Here is a 21,533-nt window from a genome sequence, read left to right as displayed (position 1 = left end):
CCATAGGCATACCTGGCTCCCTAGAGAAAACAGACTTTGCACCCACTGCGCACAAAATGAAGTGGAAACTGAAACCTAACTGTCCAGCTGTGGTCAGATGTCTGTTTGTATTCCTCACTCTCATATCAGCTGGTCATTACGTCACACTCCAATCAAAAGCGCTTACTCAGTAAGAAGGCTCCCTTTAAATATGGCTCGCTTTCTCTGCTATGCTTGCTTCTGAAGCATTAGAACCATTCGCTGCTAGCTGCTGCCCTCCTCCACCCCAGCCTCGATCCACCTTGCACGATCAGTATGGCTAAGCTCAATACTCGTGACTGTCTGATTAAGTGGACTGCTGATTAAGTTCATGTATGTGTTGTGGAGCTCAATTCTGTGACTTATCTTAAATTCATGTCATGTATTGCTATTGTTCTGCTATTGTCTCCCTATGGGGGGTATTGCTTATAGCGTTCCCTGATTTTGCTTAGCATGCTCAGAAAAGCTTTCACAAAATTCAGGGAGCATCTCCAAACGCGGAGCCTTTTAAACGCCAAGATTAACTGTATTCCATTTATGCAATAAATTGTTAAATCTGCTTGACGTGTATTCCATTTATGCAATAAATGGTTAAATCTACTTGATGTGAATGTTCCTGTATAAACTACACTTCCTAACCAAGACATCAGAGACACATACTTCCCACAGATCATAACCACACAAGGAGAGTTTGAAAACATGACCAATGATGAAAAATTCACATATCTCCTGGGTGCTTTATGCTGTCTGTCTCTCTCCCCCCCCCCCCCCCCCCCCCCGCCTCTCTCTCTCTCTCTCTCTCTCTCTCTCTCTCTCTCTCTCTCTCTCTCTCCATTTGTGTGAGTCTAGTTCATTGCAGTCATGGTGAGTGCTGTCTTCATAATAATAATAATAACAACAATAACTTGGGTTTATTATTCTGACAGTTTTAACTAGCCTGCATTGTTTGTTTTGTGGGTTTCATGCAAACTAGATACGTTCGCATTTACAACTAAAATCAACTGACTGGACACAACTTTTTCATATGATAGCCTTTCATTCATCTGCATGTCGGTTATGCACTTAATTTTAGAGGTGGAAAATACTCCAGTAAAAGTACTCAAGTATTTACTCAAGAGTAGTTTTTTTGAGGATCTGTACTTTTAAAGTACATTTTAAATGCTTTACTCTTACTAAGTAAATACTTGTACTCGTTATTTTCATTTGGACAATGAGTAAGAGTAGTTTAAATTCAGTAAATAATTAAAGACATTTTTAAGTAAAGTACGTTTTTGCTGCCTGCGAGCGTCTCTTTAGCTGTGCAGGGCAGCTCTTCACAGGCAAGTGAACCAGGCTATAGGCAGTGTTAATTTTGAGAACCAACTGCTGTTGAAACTCAACCACAAGTTAATGCAGAGTTAATCATATCTTGTGTACTGTAGATTTACAGTAATATTTACATTTGGTGAGCCATCATCAGATTGATTAGAACCACTGATGTTGAGAAAAACTTTGTTATGGATGGGATGGGACCCAAAGACTTGAGACTTAAGTTGATGATGCAATGGATATTTATTTTTGAATTTGTATTATTTAAGTAAATTATTATTACTTTCACTGTTATTGATGTATTTATTTTATATATTTTATTTGTTTATTTGTTCTAAAATCTGTGGCATTTGAAATTTGTGTATTGTTTACATACAGTTTACAAATTATTACTTTCACTGTTATCACTGACATCGCATTGGGACAGCTTGTAACGTGTAACATCACATGTAATTAATGTTAAAAAAGAAAAAAGAAAACATAACATTTTTACTCTTACTTTTGAGTAATTTCCTGGACAAGTACTTTTACTCTTACTCTTACTCTTAGGATGCAGTTCCCTACCCGTGGTTTATGGATCACAATCCTCTGTTTTTTTCTGTCAAGAATGTAAATGCACAATCAACGACTCATTAGATGGACTTTGATAGTTCAAGATTACAATTTGGAGATTAAACACAAAAAGGGGAAATATAGCCTAATGTGTTGGCTGACGCCCTGTCCAGAGTGTGGGGTCGATAAAGTAAAATGGGGAGTGGGGTAAACTGAGACACTTTTTACATTTGCTCCCCTCTAGGCAAACTAAAATATATATCAGTAAAAATGTACACATTTCCCAGTAACTTGGGATGTTTCCTAACAATGGAAGTTATCAGAACATATTCAAGACAAAAGGCAGAGAAAATATGATTGTTTTTAAAAAAGTGGTCTCAGTTTACCCCAGCACCGGGGTAAACTGAGACGGACCAGAGAAATCAACGGGGTAAAGTGATCCACTCACTTTTTTCACTTTAAAACTACCATAAAAACACAAAAACCTGGTTAACCAGGTTAAATATGCACAATACAAAAATGTACATAGCACTGATAGCAGACATTCTTTTAATAGGGTTTGTCCTGTAATTTCCACCCATGTGTCAAATAATGTGACACATGGGCAGAAAGAAAAGAGAAACAACCCTATAAAAAATGATAGAAGTGTTTACCAAACCTTCCTCAGGTGATCCTTTCCTGTAGAAAGTATATTGTTGTATTGTGCATAACTAATGAGATAAATTAGCATATTTTATGCACAATACAAAGAAATATATATCAGAATTGGATTCTACAGGGAAAAATACATAAGAATCAACTGAGAAAGTTTGGTACACCCTTTAATCAGGGTTTTCCAGCGTTCTCCCTGTCTTGGGATAATATAAGATAGTGTCTCACTTTACCCCGAAGCAATTGTCTCACACACATTTTGGGAAAAGGGATATCTTTTATCAATTCAGGATAATCTTCAGCTAGCATCTATCACATGGATTTATAAGTTGGTAGTTCATCAACATGTATGATATAAAATGTTCTCCCTGCATCAATTTGCTTTGACACAACAGCTGATTATGTTGACAGCAAGAAAATTTACTTTTACATGCAAAAACACATTTTTGCGAAAAAAGCGTGTTTTCTACAGCACTATCAGTCTCTCTTCATGGCAAGTGGGAAATTCAAGGGGCTCGAAAATATAATGGTCACATGACCACAAATGTGTTCCATTGCCTAGAGATACAGGGGGTGTCTCAGTTTACCTGGTGTCTCAGTTTACCCCGCTTTCCCCTAGTGTCGGGATGGATTTTCTTGTTTTTGATGTAACTTCAAACAAACCGGCGGATTTGTTTCTTGGCGGTGTGGGTGTTAAGGACAAGAGTAGCCTTAATAAAAACTAGTAGACATTAGAGTGGGGATCTTTTATTGTGTTCTATGTTGTATGTACTCTATCAAGCCTGTCTGTGTCCAAGTCTGAAGATTCCTGCCGCCGCTAGGATTGGAGGAGGGTTCCTGTCACTCTGCCTGTCTTCAGCCAATCAGCACTCTGTCTGTCTGGTCCGTCCCCTTTATAAGCAGCATGAAAACATCCTACATGGCCGCTGTCAGTCTGTCTGAAAACTATGAGTGTAGTGTAGTGACAGCGTGCCCAACGAGGCAGCATAGCTTTAGCTCACCTGGTAGCATTGCTATTGTTTGTAAAGGTTGCTATTCTGTCAAATCCAGTATCTTTGTTGTGAGCAGGGTAAGCATGTGTAAGTAGGTATTTTCGCTATTGTATTATTCACTTGTTATCACTCAGGTAGGGGCAGGTTACTGCACTTTGTAGTTTTGTTTATCCATCATCATCATCATCATGACTCATTGATGTCAGCATACGGGTACCAGACAGACATCGGACAGACATTAGTAGGATGTTGTTTATTCCTAGGATACACTGGATTCAGTCACTTTACACATTATTTACAGCCAGATGAACGAATCTTGTGTGTAAACCAACCACTGATGCGCTGGCGCTGCTCACTGCCTTGAAAACATGTAGATCAGCTTATTTTGACAAGCGAGAACCTTACTGATGATCACTGGATGTAGCACGTGTTGAGAATAAGTTCAACCTCACAAGCAAAGAAACAAAGGCAGATGTAGTCTACTCTCCAAGTCAAACACCTTCATGATGTCACAAATCACATGACCCCCACAATCGATCCTCCATTTTTTCTTATTCCCAACAACTCTAAGGTATATTAATGACAGTTCAATGTTGAAAATGAGTGGTATTGGGGGCACAATGGTGTGCGTCAACAGCGCCCACACTCTAGGTGGGGTTGGCAAAAGGGCCTTTCTATGTTCTCCCCGTGTCTCCTAGGGTAGGTACCCTCACAAAAAACATGCAGTAATCCTGGTCCCTATACTGCCTCCCCCTGGCCAGCCGGGGTGCCTGATAGATAATTGGATGAAAAATGGGTTACAAAATCGTGGGAAAAAAAGAAAATTAGTGATATTCCCCTCTTTAAAACAAAATCTCTTTGTCCCTCTCTCTCTCTCCCTCTCCCTCTCTCTCTCTCTCCCTCTCTCTCTCTCTCTCTCTCCCTCTCTCTCTCTATCACCTCCTCCTCAGTGGGGGTTCGATCCCAGTCCGGTCCCTTTGGCCCAGCGTCTCAACGGGACCCTGCAGGATGTGCTGAGGGAGTTGGACCTCCCAGAGACCCTGGAGGAGATGACCCCCCGCCAGGGTAACGACCTCTGACCTTTTGACCCTAGCATGCGTTGGAACAAGCCGACCGGATATTTCTTCTAAATAAAGGCTTGGCCTTTCAGAGTCTCCTCCGTGCACTGCTGCAATGTGTGCTCCGGCCGTAATTTGCCCAGAGGTTCCCAAAAGGGCCATTTATTGACCATACAAATTGGTCCGCGAGCCACATACAGTATAAGTACCAGTAAGACTCCCTAATCGGGAGATAAGCGACCGTAGGTCACTTATCTCCACAAATAGGGCAAAAATGTGTTTTGCCAAAATCTTCCTGATCCATGTTGATGACATGAGTGTAGACATACTGTGTAGTGATTTTCGTGATTTTAGGGCAAAATCTGTAGGAGCAGTGTCCAAAAATGTGTTTTTAAAAATCGGCCTGGAGGTGGCGCTATATGGGAGAGATTCATGTTGATGGGATGAGTGTAGACATACTGTGTACCGATTTGCGTGATTTTAGGGCAAAAATTGTAGGAGCAGTGTCCAAAAATGTGTTTTGCAAGAATCGGCCTCATGGTGGCGCTAGAAGAGGGCCATGTGAGAAATGAGGGGTGGGATCTCCGCGCCGGCAAGGCGGACGAATAGGTACCGGCCCCGGCTGTCCCGGTCGCTCCTAGCCGGAGTTACGGCATTTTATGTGAGCTGCAGTGTAGGGGGTCCTCCACTGGGGGCGCCACCACTTTTGCATCCGTTCTGGAGCACCAGGAGTGGGTGGTCCCCGGGAATTCCCCGTGAGCAGCCCCGTTGGGGTGGTCATTTGGTCAGTTTAGCACATTTGGTCATTTTTTACATCTGGGGGTCCCCCAGGGACCTGGGGGTCCCTGGAGCTCTGGGGGTCCTTGGAGGTTGTAGTTTGGCAGGTAAGGAACGTGTGTGCAAAATTTGGCATGGATCGGGGCAACGGTTGCGGAGATATGAGCAGGGCAAGAGTGTGACGTGTGAGGTGTGACAGACAGACTGACGGACTTACACTTTGTGCAGGGTTTGATAGGACTTACACTTTGTGCAGGGTTTGATATTGCGACCTACGGTCGCAATAAATTATTTTGTCATTGTCATAATCATTTGCATGTTGAAAAATGTTCATGTGGAAATGGCAGACTCACAACGCGCCACGATGCGACGTGTTGTGAGCTTGTAGCTGGGCTTTTTTCACTATCCATGTTCTTTTATGAAGTTGTCAGTCATTTCTTTGTATAGATTATGTGTCATATCTGCCATGTGCAAATTCAAAGCCTACAAGCCAAACAGAAATGTAATTGTCAAATACAAAAACACGTTAATCGCAATTATTTGAGTGATAATGGTCATGTAAAATGTCCTAATTGTGACAGCCCTACCTACATATGGCTCCCGAGCCACTGTTTGGAAACAGTCAGTCATCTAGATTCCAGGGAAGCATTCAGACGTGTATTAATTGTATACAAATTAAATGTATTAAATTAATGATGTTGTATTCATTATGATGTGTTTTAGGTCATTCAGGCATACTGTATGGTTACTGTATATTAATGATGTGTTTTGTTGACAGGTGTCAATCATTCAGACCTGTGTATCTGTGTCCTGGGTTCTGCTCTGCCTTACATCTCTCTGCTGCTGGAGGCGGGACACCGCAGTCCAGGTAAGCCATTGGCTCTGCCACCTGTCAATCATTAGTATAAACCCTTCTGGAGGCGGGACATCGCAGTCCAGGTAACCCATTGGCCCTCCCACCTGTCAATCATTAATATAAACCCATCTGGAGGCGGGACACCGCAGTCCAGGTAACCCTTTGGCCCTCCCACCCGTCAATCATTAATATAAACCCACCCACCACATCTCTCTGCTTCTGGAGGCGGGACAACGCAGTCCAGGTAAACCATTGGCCCTCCCGTATGTCAATCATTAATATAAACCCTCCCACCTGTCAATCATTAATATAAACCCTCCCACCTGTCAATCATTAATATAACCCCCCCCCCCCCCACCTGTCAATCATTAATATATAACCACTCACCACATTATTTCTTGCGCCAGCAGAGCGAGCAAGTTGTGCAATCGGCTGTGAATGGCGCGCTCTGCTGGCGCACAATAGGCCATACATGGCCTACTTGTGCACAAGGAGCAAGTTGGCACCTCAACAGAGTGCAGTTCTAGTTATACAATAGATTGTAGCAATCATGAAAAAGAGTTTGATGAACAAAGAGTTCATCCAGTCTTAACTCTGGATGAAGGTCCAGGATATTTAACTAAAAGTTAAACATTTCAGATGACTAAAATGTGACTTAAAACTAAATGGAATTTTATTCAAACCAATTCAAAATTTTAGCTGAAAATTACAGATCTACAAGCTCTGCAACGTCTCTTCTATGTTTAGAAGATTTTGTTGATTAGAAGAGGAAATAGAACAGAGTTCAGTGTAAGTTCAGTCTGCTGTGTTTTAACTCATAACAACACACTTTATACTGTGAAATATTGTCATGTAAAGGTTGTTTATATACAGTCAATATTGTCATGTAAAGGTTGTTTATATACAGTCAATATTGTCATGTAAAGGTTGTTTATATACAGTCAATATTGTCATGTAAAGGTTCTAAACTGTATTTCTCTATTCACCATATTCCTGGCCCTCTCTATGGAGGCTGCCATTTTCTTTTACAGAGGGCGCTAGAGAGTTTTTCTCTGTGTGCTGTTTCAAAAAACATCTTTTCACTTCCTCCCAACTAAGGAAGTGACATGGAATTGTCTGTTGCCAGATTTTTCCAAAGAAATAAGCCCAACAGAAGCAACTAGGCTATTCTATTTTACGTTTACATTTGAAAATAGCAGATCAGCAAGCTCACAATGTCTCACATTGTGACACATTGTGAGCTTGTATATTTGCTATTTAAAAAATATTGAGGGAGGAAAAAAATATTTTGAATATTTTTGAAACATTCCAACAACATAAATCTGTGTGGAGGTCCCTGGCACCACATATTTTCAGATGGGGGTCTGCGACTCTGGACAAATATGTTAACAGTTTTACTACCAGATGTTGTTATTTATTTATTGGGTTTTGTGCCAGCAAAATCACCTTACCTTTGCGATGTTATAGACAAAGATGTATTCATTTTTTTCATCATTATTATTTTCTTTTCTCCTTAAATAGGTGTATTTTCGCTATACTAGCAGTAGAGGGCAGCCTCATGCAAGAATTAATGTGAAATGGCTGCGGTAGGCTACCGTCCGTCAAGACAGCTCAATCGCTACAGAGCAATAGACCCAGAGAAAATAACAAGGAAGAGTGTTGTTACTCCATTGATGCTAACGTCCAGTGGGTTTTTGAGAGCACTTTTACGGGAACTGTCTCTACGGTACACACCCGCGCGACCCCTCATCAGTTTACAGACATCAAAACAAGGTACAAAAGAACGAGCCAAAGAACGTACAATTGGCATCGCGCCGCCGGGAAAAATGGGGCGAACGGGAACGTCCAAAGCGGTAAAAGAGTTAATCTGGGGTCCTTGATATGAAAAGATTTGGGAACCACTGGTTTAAAAAATATTAGAAAGTAAGCCCAATAAGCAACTATACTATTTCTTTTAAATACACAAATTGCTTATTATAAGCAGATATGGCAACCCAGGTACATTCAGAGCCCAGAGCCCAGAACGCCAACTACTGACACTTTAATGCAAGGACAACAGGAAACCAAAAGATGTTTTTCAGGCCAGCTTTTTCAGCCTCCGCCTCTTTCAGGATATGAACAGGAAGCCGGGGGCGGGGCCAGGAATATGGTGAATACAATTATTACATAATCACCTAATCATATATATATTTTTTCAATCCCGATATTTTTCCTGCATAATCGTCATAATCATTGTGTTAAAAAGATGTCCATATATTTTAGAACATTTTCCAAAACATTGGAAAGAACTTGGCCTCAAAAAGTTTGAGAAACACTGAAGATCAATCTCAGAACGATTGAGGCCTTTATAAAATACTCGACTCAGCAAAATAAAAGCTTTACTGTGTAATTTTATAGAGGTATCTAAAGAGCACAAAAAGTATCGCGAGACTGTCCACCATTTCCTGTCTGGCAACCAAATCTTGCGATACTTCTGAGACAGGAACGATGCTGCCGCTGTTTAGATCCTCAATAAAATGATGTAGTATGTACAGTACATAAGCTGATCTAGACGGCTCCATTCACTGTATTTCATCGCACTTCCGGTGTGAGTTTTGGAACCCATGGTGAGGTGTAATGGCGCTTCCCCGGCATCACGTGACCAAGCCCCCAGAACGGCTTGTAAATATTGAAGCTTTGGCCCTACTGGCCAAAGCTGGAACTGCAGTTGGGGTGAAAAATGCAGGTACGAGCAAAAGAGCGCGCCACTGGGGTCTGGGGTTCAATGGACGGCATTCGACGTTCGTGAGGTAATTACATCTCGATGTAACAATATATATATATATGCCTATATATATGCCTATATATATATATATATATATATATATATATATATATATATATATATATATATATTTATGTAGGCCCTAGGCATCATACTATTTTTGTATGTTATTGTGTAGTGTCACAACACAATAACATACACAACAATAGAGTCTATTAAATATATATGTGTGTGTGTGTGTGTGTGTGTGTGTGTGTGTGTGTGTGTGTGTGTGTGTGTGTGTGTGTGTGTGTGTGTGTGTGTGTGTGTGCGTAGGAGATGCGTTGTTGTGTCTCTCTCCCTCCTGGCTCTCTAGCCCCGCCTCCTCCTCCACACTATTGGTCTACAAGGCGGTGACCTTTGACCTGGGTGGACGCACCTTCCTGGCCACCTTCAACCCGCCCCGCCCGGTCACCTACTTCCTGTCATGTGACCCCTACATGGGGGCGGAGCAGGAAGTGACACGCGGCATGGGATGTCCAATGGGAAGCTCCGGAGCGCTCAACAGGTTCTGGTCTGACGTCCTGAACTCCAGGGTCCTAATGCAGGTTAGATTATAAATATTATTATTAGTAAGACGCCTTAGGGCGATTCTTGGCCATCTGGCCAGTGATGTATATCAGACCAGTTACCCATATATGGAGACCCCTGGTACCCATATATGGAGATCCATGGTATATGGTATATCCCTTTTATGCTCATACATTGAGATCCCTGTCTGAACCAGCCACACAGATATGGGCTGTCTTCCTCCATATATGGGTATTCCCATATGAAGTCCTGTTAGATATGGGCTTAGTATTGAGCTCCATAGTATGGGCATAAAAGGGATTCTGTTTCTGGTTTTCATAGTATACTAGCAACCTACGGTCGCAATCATTGTCTCCGCCAGGCCGAGGCTATGTTTTCGCCCCCTTGGCTTAGATTGGTTTAGATTGGAAGTTTGCAGGAGTGCTCTGTTTTGAACAAATTCATGAACACAGAAAGTTAGGGCCTGGGATTGATGACATCAGAAATCTACATATATGGGCATAAAAGGGATTTTGTTTCTGGGAATACCCATATATGGACTTTATTTTATTTTATCCTTTATTTAATAATAATATGTATCCATATACATACAATATATTTATGCCCACATGGAGATCCCTATCTGAACCAGCCACACAGATATGGGCCATGTCTTGGCCATCTGGCCAGTGATATCGATAACATCGGGGATCTTCATATATGGGCATAAAAGGGATTCTGGGGAATACCCATATATGTGGGTATTCCCCACATATATCACCTGTGATATCACCAGTGATGTCACAGTGACAAGGGAACCAACCCATAGACTGTATAAAAATGTGTACTTACTGACTGACTGACTGACTGACTGATACAGACGGAAACAAGCTGCGACATTTCTCATGGTCAGATTAATATCAAAAGATTTCTAAAGACAAACTTTCTGGACATTGTTTTTAGTTTCAGTTAGTCATGGTTTGTGGGTAATGCCACATATTCATTTCAGTAGTTTCAGTTAGTCATGGTTTGTGGGTAATGCCACATATTCATTTCAGTTCAACCTGTTTTGTCATTTCAGGTTTTTATCATGTCTTTTAGTTGTGATCTGGTATAACCCTGTTTAACCCTGTGTGTGCTGCACAGAAAGCCTCCATCCCAACGCCCCACACCCTGGCCCTGCTGCTGCCATCTGCTGGACACTCCCAGGTACTACGCCTTGGAACTTTTCTTAAGTTCATGTCTTCAATATTAGTCGGAGGCCTTAGGGATTTTTCGTGCTAATCAGTCTAAAAGTGCCAAATTTTGCACAGATGTAGCCCAGGGCATGCTCTAATGATTTAGCTAGGGCGCCCGAGTCGGCGACCTTCGGGGTCGCCACAGCGGCCAAATAAAGTGGGGCTCCCATCGACTTTCTATACAGGAGGAAAATACCCAGAAAAAATGATGCGTCATGATGAGTCATGATGCTGAATCCATTGCAAGCATTTTTTGCACAAAAAACATTCCTTGGGCTACAAATGACCCCAGAAAACGATGGTTTAGTGATTTTCACTGTTTTGTGGGCGTTTTCTGGGACCATTAAAAAAATGTTTATACATATTATTACATTTTCTCTTAACTCTTATACCGCTTTGGACGTTCCTGTTCGCCCCAATTCCCAAGAGACCTCCGCGCCAATACGGCGCTCGTTCGCGTTCGTTCGTTCGTTCATTTACCTTGTTGAAGCTGATGAGGGGTCGCTCCGCCCTGTACTGTAAACACATTTTCCGCGGTGATGGTGTAAAAAATCCATTATGCGTTAACGTCAACGGAGACCAATTCACTTCCTTGTTGATTTCTCTGGCTGTGAGGCTCTGTGGCCAGTGACTGGTCTGAATGCACAGGCAAATCACATTCATTCTCAGCATGACGCCGCCCTCTGCTGCCTGGCAGACCAAAGTGCACTATTGCACAATAAAAAAAATAATAATAATAAAAAAAATAAATGTCTATCTACTATAACGTCGCAAAGGTAAGCCGCTTTTTGATGGCACCAGACCCAATAAATAAATAAATAATCTGGCAGTAGGAGAGTTAAAGTTACCTAGATTCCCTTTAACAGTTTGTTTTAGTTATTTTACAGTCATCGTTCCTTATTACAAGCCTTGATTTTTATTTCAGTTAACTGGCAAAAAGGTCTTATGCACACCTGATAGAGGCTTAGAGATGGCTGCATACGCAGGCAGGGATCAACGTATTTTCAAACATGCACAGAATGTACATATGACCCTGTTTTGGCAAGTGTAAGATGGTGTGTGGGTCATACAGTATGTACATTCTGTGCATGTTTGAAAATATTTCAGTTAACTGGAATGTAGTCTTTTGGTTTATTTGCAGATAGTTTAATTAACTTCAATTTAAGTTTAGTTTTAGTTAACTCATATCCTTGGTTTATTTGCAGTTAGTTTTAGTTAACTCTCATAACCTTGTGGTCAGACGGAGTCTCTGGCACCCTCTGGTGACCAGACGGTGGAGGTGGTACACCTGGTTACCACGGCGACGGAGCAACTGGACACCATCAGAACCAAGATGGACGACTTCCTGGAGTCTGAACCCGTGAAGAAGACAGACCGGGTCTGTCTGCATGTCTGTCTGTCTGTCTGTCTGTCTGCATGTCTGCATGTCTGCATGTCTGCCTGCCTGCCAATACTACTGACACAACCCAATAGTGCAGGGCCAAACAAACGTGCCCATTGGTCAGTGCACTATTATAATAAGGTTACAGTCGTCCTAGGTTAACAAGGTAGTCCTTGTCAAGCGACCGTTGTGTGTCTGTCTCATTGTATAGCTTGAGAGCAACCGGCACAAAGTACTTTCCCAAATCCCAGTCTCTCAACATTGGTCAACAATAGTCCTTGTTATGTTTAATTAATGTCATGGTCGTGTTTAAAACATACTGAATTAACGTGTTGTTCTTGGTGCAGGTGGTGCTCAGGCTGAGCGGAGGGAGGTTTGCGGAGCCACACCAGCAGGGGGCAGTGCAATACTTAGAGAGGAGCAGCAGAGAGGAGCTGTGGTCCCAGCTGGTCCCACTGATCCACCGTCTGCTTCCTGGAGAGGCCATTCTGCTGGAGGCCTTCTGTCCGGGCCTGAAGCCTGGGGCTCGAGTACAGAGTGCTTCCTGGGACCAGTGCACTGGTGAGGAGGCCTTATATAGTACACAGCCCTGCCTGGGAGCAGGGCACTGGGGATGAGGCCTCATGTGAAGCCTGGGGCTCGAGTACACAGCCCTGCCTGGGACCAGTGAACTGGTGAGGGGGGCCTTCACTGGGGGTGTTGTCAGTGTTCCGACGTCCCATTAGTTTGACGGTACCTAACCCTAACCTCAGTAAAACTATGTCTAAACCTAACCTTAAAGGACCACTTCACCTCTGGGACAACCAGATCTTATTTTATTGTTGTTTGGGACACGATCAACACAATCCTGAGTTATTTTTTGTGTTCAATCTGTGTTTTTAGATACTTTAGTATTTCAGCATGCTACAAAGCATCATATGATGCATCAGATGATGCAATATCATGCTACAAAGCATCATATGATGCTTTGTGTGTAGGAGTGGTGTCCAAAAATGTGTTTTGCAAGAATCGGCCTCATGGTGGTGCTAGAAGAGGGCCATGTGAGAATTGAATTGAGGTTGTGGTTTGGCAGGCAAGGAGTGTGTGTGCCAAATTTGGCATGGATCGGGGCAACGGTTGCGGACGATCGTTCATGAACACGTTCACATTTTGGGCGAACGTGAACTGAACGCTCTTTGTTTCCGTTTTGATGAACGTTATTGTCGAACGCGTTCATTCTGACGTCCGTGAACGGCGCTCGTCGGCCCGTTCGTGCGGCGGTCCGCGCCTCCGCGGTCGCCCTGTCCTCTCGTCTTTCTTTGCATTCACATGCTCCAATAGCACCCAGCTGCAGGCTCGCATACCTCGCGGACGGGACGATGATATGTGAGCGCCTGAGCGGTGCTGCAGCTGTGTGCTTCTCTTTACATGAAGCGCTGAGTGTTAAGTCACTCTCTAGTTTCAGCTCCAAAGGACACAAGGACGCAACTCAAGATTTTCCAAACTCAATCAACGTTTTATTTTCCAACTTGTTTCTGATCTGTTGGCTTCTTTGTTGATTGGGCTGGTTCAATAATCAGGTTGAAAACCTTCGAATACAGAAAGAAAGATTGATTAACAACATTGTCATTTACAACAAATTATAGCATTTCTTCTAATCACTGTTTTTAAACAATGATTTCAAAATTCAACTTAAATGTCTTCAAATAAGTAAGCTTTTAAAACGGTTAAGTATTTAAACGGTAAGTATTTAAGATAATTAACCTTTTAAACAGCAAGTATTTAAACTTTTAAACAGCAAGTATTTAAGGTAAGTAATGTATTTAAAGGTTTTAAAGGTAAGTACAGTAATTAAGTATTTAAATGTTTTCTTTTTAGACATTAAGTCAATTAGGTTAAGGTTTTAGACATTAAACCAATTAAATGTTTTCTGGCAAATGTTTTCAAACAGTAAGGTTAAATTCTAACACACTCTAACAAACTGTTTTAAAAACTATTTACCAAGTCACTTAAATGTTTAGACTAAATAATAACAGTTTGCTAAATCACTCAAATGTTTAAACATTCATGATTTAAAGTCAACATTTTAATTACATGTTTTAAATTAAATCAGCCATTTAAGTATGGTAAGTAAATATGGCAACCCCATGAAATTCTACATTCTAGTAGTTTAAAATAATTAAACTTTGCCAAACTTAGACTTTTAACTTCACGTTAACTTAATCAAATAATCAATGTCTCCTCAAACAAACAACTTCAATACCATGTGTTTGCTGCAGTGATTACTAAACCCTTTAAATGGATTACAGCTGATCCAAGAGCTTGTAGATCTGCCCATTTTAACTTTGTATTATTCTTTAACATTGTATACTTTTATTCTTTAAAGCACCAATGAAGTGCATGTTCAAACAAATGCAGTGCATGTTCAAATAGTCTACTCAATGCGGCAATATTCTCTAAATTAAGCAGCCAGCCAAACATGAACTCATTTAAGCAGCATTTCAAACATCATGAGTAAATAAACATTTTAACCAACCATTGGCGTCTTTGGGCTGAATTCAGTTGAGTGGAACTTGGATTTTGGTTCTGTGAAGCTTCTCCCTCTCTGGAGCTTCTGCTCCCTGGAGATTGTTTGCCTGAATGCTCATGCACCTCCAATTCTTTTCAGGTGCTCCCAATCAGGTGGGCGGCCATTTTGCTGCTGTATTCTGGGAAGTGTAGTTTTCTTCGATCTGCTGAGTTTTGACTTCACACTGAGTCTCCTCCTCGTTACGTTGTCTCCCACCCAAGTAAAGCGTGACTATACTTCGTCGTGTGACGTGTGTTGCATGCCAAAATAGCTGATCTGCAAGCTCACAACGCATCGTATCCACGAGACAACGTGAGCTTGTAGATCAGCTATGTTAACCAATGCGGACGGTTAGAAACGTCTGCCTTCACAATAAGGGTGAGGAAGACTGGCCACTGGGCACCTAAATATTGTGGGCACCTCAATGTCAAGTTGGATGAAATAATTGCTGTGTGTGGTTCTATATGGGGCGGGCTGTGTCAATAATTTTGACAAATAATAGCTTGCAGCAACGTCTAAAAAAAACAACAACATTTGAATAGTCAAAAGTATAAAAATATGGTTAAAAAAGAACGAAAAAGAACTAAGTTAGTTCATTTTGAGGAACCATGAACTTTAGTTCAAAATGTAGAATTATGAACTATGAAATGAACTAGTTCATTTTAGAAGTTTTGAACTTGAACTTGAACTAGTTCATTTTGAAAGTGAACTTTCCCAACACTGCAGACTGACTGACGGACGGACTGACGGACAGCTGGTCGAGGTTTTGATAGTAACTGCTACCTGACGGTTGCAACAACAACAAAATAAGTTCTGGTTGTCCCGGAGGTGAAGTGGTCCTTTAACCCTAACCACCGTCAGAGTAATGAGATGTGGGACTTATGGGCAGTCCCCTCACTGGGTGGGATGGGGGGGAACAGTGGAAACATTAGTTTAAAGCAGTCTTTTTCAAACTTTTTCACATCAAGGTCCATTATTTATTCAGCATGTGAGCCACAGACCACCATTTGATGACATTTAGCCTCTCAGGTCCAAAGATATGTTGTTGTTGGATAAGATTGTGTCCACAATCTCATGCTGTATTGATGTTGGTGCTATAAGAGAGATAACAGGCAAACATTGATCAAAATAACAAAGTCTTTTACATTCTCTAATTGTGTATAATTCTTGTAAATTAAAGTAATACAGATATTTAACAATAATTTAACTCTTAAGAGCGTAAAATGAAACCAAGAGTGATGATCAGCCTGTATTAAAACATTATGTAAATGTATGTCATCAGATCCAGATGTTGAAGATGTGGCGTTCAGGGTGTGTGCCATCGTGACACGCTCCCCCCAGGACGTCCCGCTACTCTACAAGGTACCCTAAACCCCCCTAGAACCCCCTACTATACAAGGTACCCCCCCCCCCCCCCCCCCCCCCACACACACACACACACACACTCTACAAGGTACGCACAAACACTGCAAGATGTGATAAAGTCAGTGTTAAAAAGAAGAAGAAAAAAATACTTGCCAACCCCTGGTCTAAAGGCAGAAGCCAACTATGTCCAAAATATTAACTTTTCCAAAGTTGTTAAAGATGGTGCGCCATGGTTTTTCCCCCTATAAAACTACTATTATTATCTACTATTATGATTATAGAGCATCGCAGTTTAAGCCCCGCCCGCCCTCATTCCGGTGTCGGAAGCGTTTTCCCCATGCATTTCATCCATAGACATTTCATAAAGTATTTATTTAAACGTCTTTTAAGCCTCTGACAAAGCCACCCCGGCTTCTGAGGAATCATGACAATAAACACTATTTTTTGCATGCAACGATTAATTAGAAAGCTGAAAAAAAAGACGAGGATACAAGTTGTACCCTCGTCGTTTAAATAAATACTTTATGAAATGTCTATGGGTGAAATGCATGGGGGAAAACGCTTCAGACACTGGAGTGAGGGCGGGCGGGGCTTAAACTGCGATGCTCCATACTAGGAGAAAGATTTTTTCCCAAAAAGTGTACAGAAAGAGTTAAAATTATGTTTTTTATGTAGCCACACCCACCAGTTCATTGGTATGCGTGGTTGTCATGGTTGGTGGTGACCCAGCTGAAGTTAGCCACACCCACGTGTGTTGGGTGAATGTTAATTAGGGGAGGGGTTGATTCTATGATGTAATTGTATCTGTGTTTTTGGACCGGCACTTTTGACCCACAAGGTGGCAGCCTCCAGGAAAAAACCCAAATACAAAGAGAATACATAATTGCTCATAACAACCACACCAGGGGGTCTAATGAAGTACTGTCAACCTCCTAGACACACGAAAACCAGAAAAAGTACAAAACTATGGAACCGCCTCTTTAATATTCTCTCTATCAGTTGGTGTGCAGGGTGGGAGAGGGCGACAGCCCCCTGTCTCACAGCCAGTCAGTGGTCCAGTCGTTGGAGAGCTGTCTGTATGCGCTGGGTCTCGCCGACCCGGAGCTGCCCGTCTCCCTGCGTCGCCTGGCCGCCCGCACCGCCCTGGACGCTCTGCGCGTCGTCATGGAGACAGAGGATAACATGACCCCCCAGGACCGAGGTGGAGCCGGGGCCCAGAGCGACATGATGGGTGGGTGTGCCAAGTCAAGATCTTCTATCCTATCCTAATGTTTTATAAGGGAAACTAGGTAACTTTGAGCCTATGTTTTGTATTTATAATATATGTATATACATATTTTAGCTGTCATTTCCCTCTATCAACCACAATATTATTGTGCTGGGGTGTTTCCTTGCAGAAAGACACTTCTGCATGGCTGAATTTTGGTTTTGTTCCACTGTTTATGTTGACACTCATCCCTTGGAGGGAGGTTTTTGTCAGGGGGAGCTGACCAGAGCTCTTAACTCATTTCTAGCCGATCCCGAGTATACTCGTGAAAAATACTCAAGTATTTAGAGTGCCGATCCTGAGTATACTCGCGTAAAATACTGTATATAGAGTAACGCTGGTGTTCTTACCCAATAGCCCGGCGGAAGGTCCTGGCACGATCGGCCTCGCCGATTCATCATCATCACGGATCCACGTGCACAAAATAGTAATCCCATAACATGGAGGCCGACGGGGAATCGCATCTTTAATGTCCATTTTCTCCAAACAACACTATCTAAAGCCAAGGATGGCATTAGATTCTCGCTACAATAACATAATAACAAAGGCATCGATCGGGCATTTTAGAAGCGACATGGGGTGACGACCGCTCCCGTTGAATGACGTCATGACGTAAACCCGGAAGTGTTTACGCAATGGACTTCTGGCCTTCAAAATAAGACAATGGACGCGTATAGGAGCCTGCGAGAGGCACGCTAGACATTTAACCCGTTCATGTCTGGAGCAATTGCTCCCTTTGAACTTCAAAGGGGTTGTGCACTGAGGTAATTGATTGGGCTATAAAAGTGTCTCAAGTGCTTGATAGTGATCTGTCTAATCAATGAAAGCATCAAAGACAACAACCTGTTTGATGCCTGTCATAGAGGGGAGGGGGAATGTGTTTGTATGCACACAGACTTGCCTAGTTCCCCTTTAAATGTGTCTGTCAGGACCTTCTCTATCCTATCATAATGTTCAGGAGTGGACCTTCTATCATAATGTTTCATAATAATGTATCTTCAGGACCTTCTCTATCATAATATTTACAATAATATATGTTCAGGAGTGGACCTTCTCTTCACGTTGGACGGCTCGGTCATCCGTCCGGTGGTGCTGGGTCTCCACCCCTCCCTCTGCCTGCGCTTCTCCCTCCTCCCCCCAGCAGGGGGCGTTGTGGTGGAGGAGGAGCGCTGGGACAGGGAGACGGAGGCTCAGCGGGGCACGCTGCTCCTCACGCCGCTGGTTCGATCCCAGCGCTTCCTGATGGAGCAGAAGACGGTGCTGGTGGTGGGAGCAGGTGACTACGGCAAGAGGTTCATCTGGGGGGCAGCCAGACACTACAACATCAAGGTTAGTTCATCTGGGAGGTCTGTAGACACTACAACATCAAGGTTAGTTCATCTGGAGGTCTGTAGACACTACAACATCAAGGTTAGTTCATCTGGGAGGTCTATCCACAACTTTCCAACATCCCATCGTGCATTGCGCAGAAGTTGCACGGAGCTTCCGGCGCCAAGGCCGAGTGTGATCTACAAGCTCACAACGGTTGCATCTGCTTGTATGTCTGCTGTTAACCGGAAGTGTGGTGCAACATATTCTCCAGTAAATTACCGCGGAAAGAGGTGGATAGACACTCTATAGGAGGTCTATAGACACTACAGCATCAAGGTTAGTTCATCTAGAGCAGTGGTTCTCTTCTCAAACTTTTTGCCCCAAGTACCACCTCATAAAATATTTGGCTCTCCAATACCACCATAATAACTGATGTTAAACTGCAACACATACCCTATCCCAGCGATGCTACACCTACCCTAAACCCAAAACAGGAGGCATTTATATGAATTATATTAATTACAATTAATATATAATAATATACTAAGAATATTACGTTTTTCACAGTTGTCAGTCAAAGTCATGCTGTACAAAATGGTAACAATAACTGTAATTTCTTACAGTTCTCACATGACAGACAGACAGACAGACAGACAGACAGACAGACAGACAGACAGACAGACAGACACAGACAGACAGACAGACAGACACAGACAGACAGACAGACAGACAGACAGACAGACAGACAGACAGACAGACAGACAGACAGACAGACAGACAGACACGCACACGCACACATTGCCGTTTGAAATGTGTGATTTCACTCCCGCTCCTATACTGCTGTTCTGTAGCCTACTACTGTAGCCCCGTCCAAGACATCCACCACTTCTACTCCAGTTTCTACATACAGTTCTGCCGGTCAAAATATTCTCCTCTTGTCTTGTATCATGCGTTCTTACCACCGTTTAGCTTGTGATCTTTTGTGTTCGTGGACGTTGACGCATCGCGACACAAAGCCAACATAAACACGGTGTTGTATAAAAAAGTCCCGGCACTGATAATTATTAATAGCCAATAGCCACAGTATTTCAATGGTAGCCTATATTATGTTTTAAAATGTATATTATCTCAGTCACCTTTTCCTTTTTTGGAGTCCTTGCATACCACCAGATGGGGCCTCGCGTACCACCGGTGGTATGCGTACCACAGTTTGAGAACCACTGATCTATAGGTCTATAGACACTACAACATCAAGGTTAGTTCATCTACTGTGTGAGCTATGAGCTTGTATTTCTGCTATTTTTGAATAGCTAATTTGTAAAATAATGGTTTAAATGTAAAGTGACACAGATGCTTTCCAGGTCTTAACACCTAACGTGTCGTCTGAACACATTACTGAACACATTACACGTCCAGTAATGTGTTTGCTATACAGCCGAGCAGTGCCAGGCAACCGCTAATTTCAGGAGATGTGTTTGCTTGTTACCATGTGTATTGATGTGCAGAAGCGGGGATTGAACCCAGGGTTCCCACTCGCCAGACCAGAATTGGCAGGGCTGTTGTGGGATGGTTCATGGCTATACTAACTATGGGGGCTACAATCAGCCCCTGATCTTTGGAGCGTGTCCTCGCTCTTCACACTTCACGCCACGGACCGCCGCACACAACGTCCCTCACACGACGTCCCTCACACGAGGATACCACGCTCCTCGTCCTGCCTACTGCGCCAGATTGTACTGTAAGCGGGGATTGATGGCTGCAGTGTTGGGTTCAAGTTCAAGTTCAAAACTTCTAAAAGTTCATGGTTCCCCAAAATGAACTAACTTAGTTCTTTTTCGTTCTTTTTTAACCAAAGTATAGTCAGGCTTTACTTGCGAGACGTAACGAGGAGGAGATTCACAGTGCAGCTGCAGACAGCACCGCATATCAACGTTCACGAGGAGCTGCGTGCAGTGCGTACTATTGGAGCATGTGAATGAAAAGAGAGACGAGAGGACAGACGACCGCACGGAGGCGCGGACCGCCGCATGAACGGCCGACGAACGCCGACGAACGCTGTTCACGGGCGTCAGAATGATCGCGTTCGACAATTCGTTCATCAAGCGAAAACAAAGGACGTTCAGTTCACGTTCGCCCAAAATATGAACGTGTTCATGAACGATCGTTCTTTGAACGCGTTCGGGTACAACACTGGATGGCTGTACTAACTATGGGGGGTACACATGGTAACCAATACCCAGGGCTATACCGCAAAGGGGAGTGAGGGAAAATACTCGCGAAAGACACTGCCACCGATTTCCGCCCGCCCATTCACTTTTATTCATTATGGCTGCATCTCGACAAATGGCTATATGGCAGTCTAAGTGTTAATGTGTTAAAGGAACTTTCCTGTGTCTGTATGTGTGAAACAGCTCCTCCTAGTGGACGGCAACCCGAACCACTTTGCCTCCAAGATGGTGGACCACTTCCTGCCGCTGCCCGACCTCATGGACCATCGGCGTGCAGACCAGCACTGCGCTCGCATCTGTGATTGGCTGGCGTTGGCAGGGCTCCGCCCAGACGGTTGCCTGTGCTTCAGGGACAACTGCGTGGTTCTGACTTCGCTGGTCTGTGATAGGCTGGGCCTGCGGGGACCGCCCCCTCGCGCCGTCTGCATCGCCAAGGAGAAGAGCTGCACCCACCTGCACCTGCAGGGCCTGAGCAGCAGGGGGCAGCACCCTGGGGAGACAACAGAACATCTGCAGGGACTTCTGAAGAGCAGCGGTCACCACCTGCCTGTCAGCGCCCAGGAGCCAGGAGGTCAGGCGGATAGCCAGGTACAGCCACACACTTCTCCTAGTTTATTATATACTAGTAAGACGCCTCAGGGAAACATGCGACCTCACCCTAAAGGGCAAG

The 21,533-nt window shown here is 43.2% G+C and overlaps 1 protein-coding gene across 1 annotated transcript in view; it reads left to right on the top strand.

The window, feature by feature from the left end:
- Positions 1-4,141: 4,141 nt before the first annotated feature.
- LOC308282219 (carnosine synthase 1-like) overlaps positions 4,142-21,533 on the top strand; it is a gene marked incomplete at both ends in the record, with an annotated part of 29,501 nt that continues 12,109 nt past the window's right edge. The window contains 11 exons of the mRNA XM_080722564.1: positions 4,142-4,177; positions 4,472-4,586; positions 6,135-6,224; positions 9,292-9,563; positions 10,672-10,734; positions 12,004-12,141; positions 12,492-12,705; positions 15,975-16,054; positions 17,057-17,288; positions 18,367-18,653; positions 21,047-21,451. Coding sequence (XP_080578690.1) covers positions 4,142-4,177; positions 4,472-4,586; positions 6,135-6,224; positions 9,292-9,563; positions 10,672-10,734; positions 12,004-12,141; positions 12,492-12,705; positions 15,975-16,054; positions 17,057-17,288; positions 18,367-18,653; positions 21,047-21,451 — 1,932 coding nt within the window. The remainder of the gene's footprint in view (positions 4,178-4,471; positions 4,587-6,134; positions 6,225-9,291; positions 9,564-10,671; positions 10,735-12,003; positions 12,142-12,491; positions 12,706-15,974; positions 16,055-17,056; positions 17,289-18,366; positions 18,654-21,046; positions 21,452-21,533) is intronic.

This window comes from Nannobrachium achirus (assembly GCF_963921795.1).
Source record: "Nannobrachium achirus genome assembly, chromosome: 3".
NCBI lineage: Eukaryota > Metazoa > Chordata > Actinopteri > Myctophiformes > Myctophidae > Nannobrachium > Nannobrachium achirus.
This window is presented reverse-complemented; position numbering and strand designations above follow the sequence as displayed.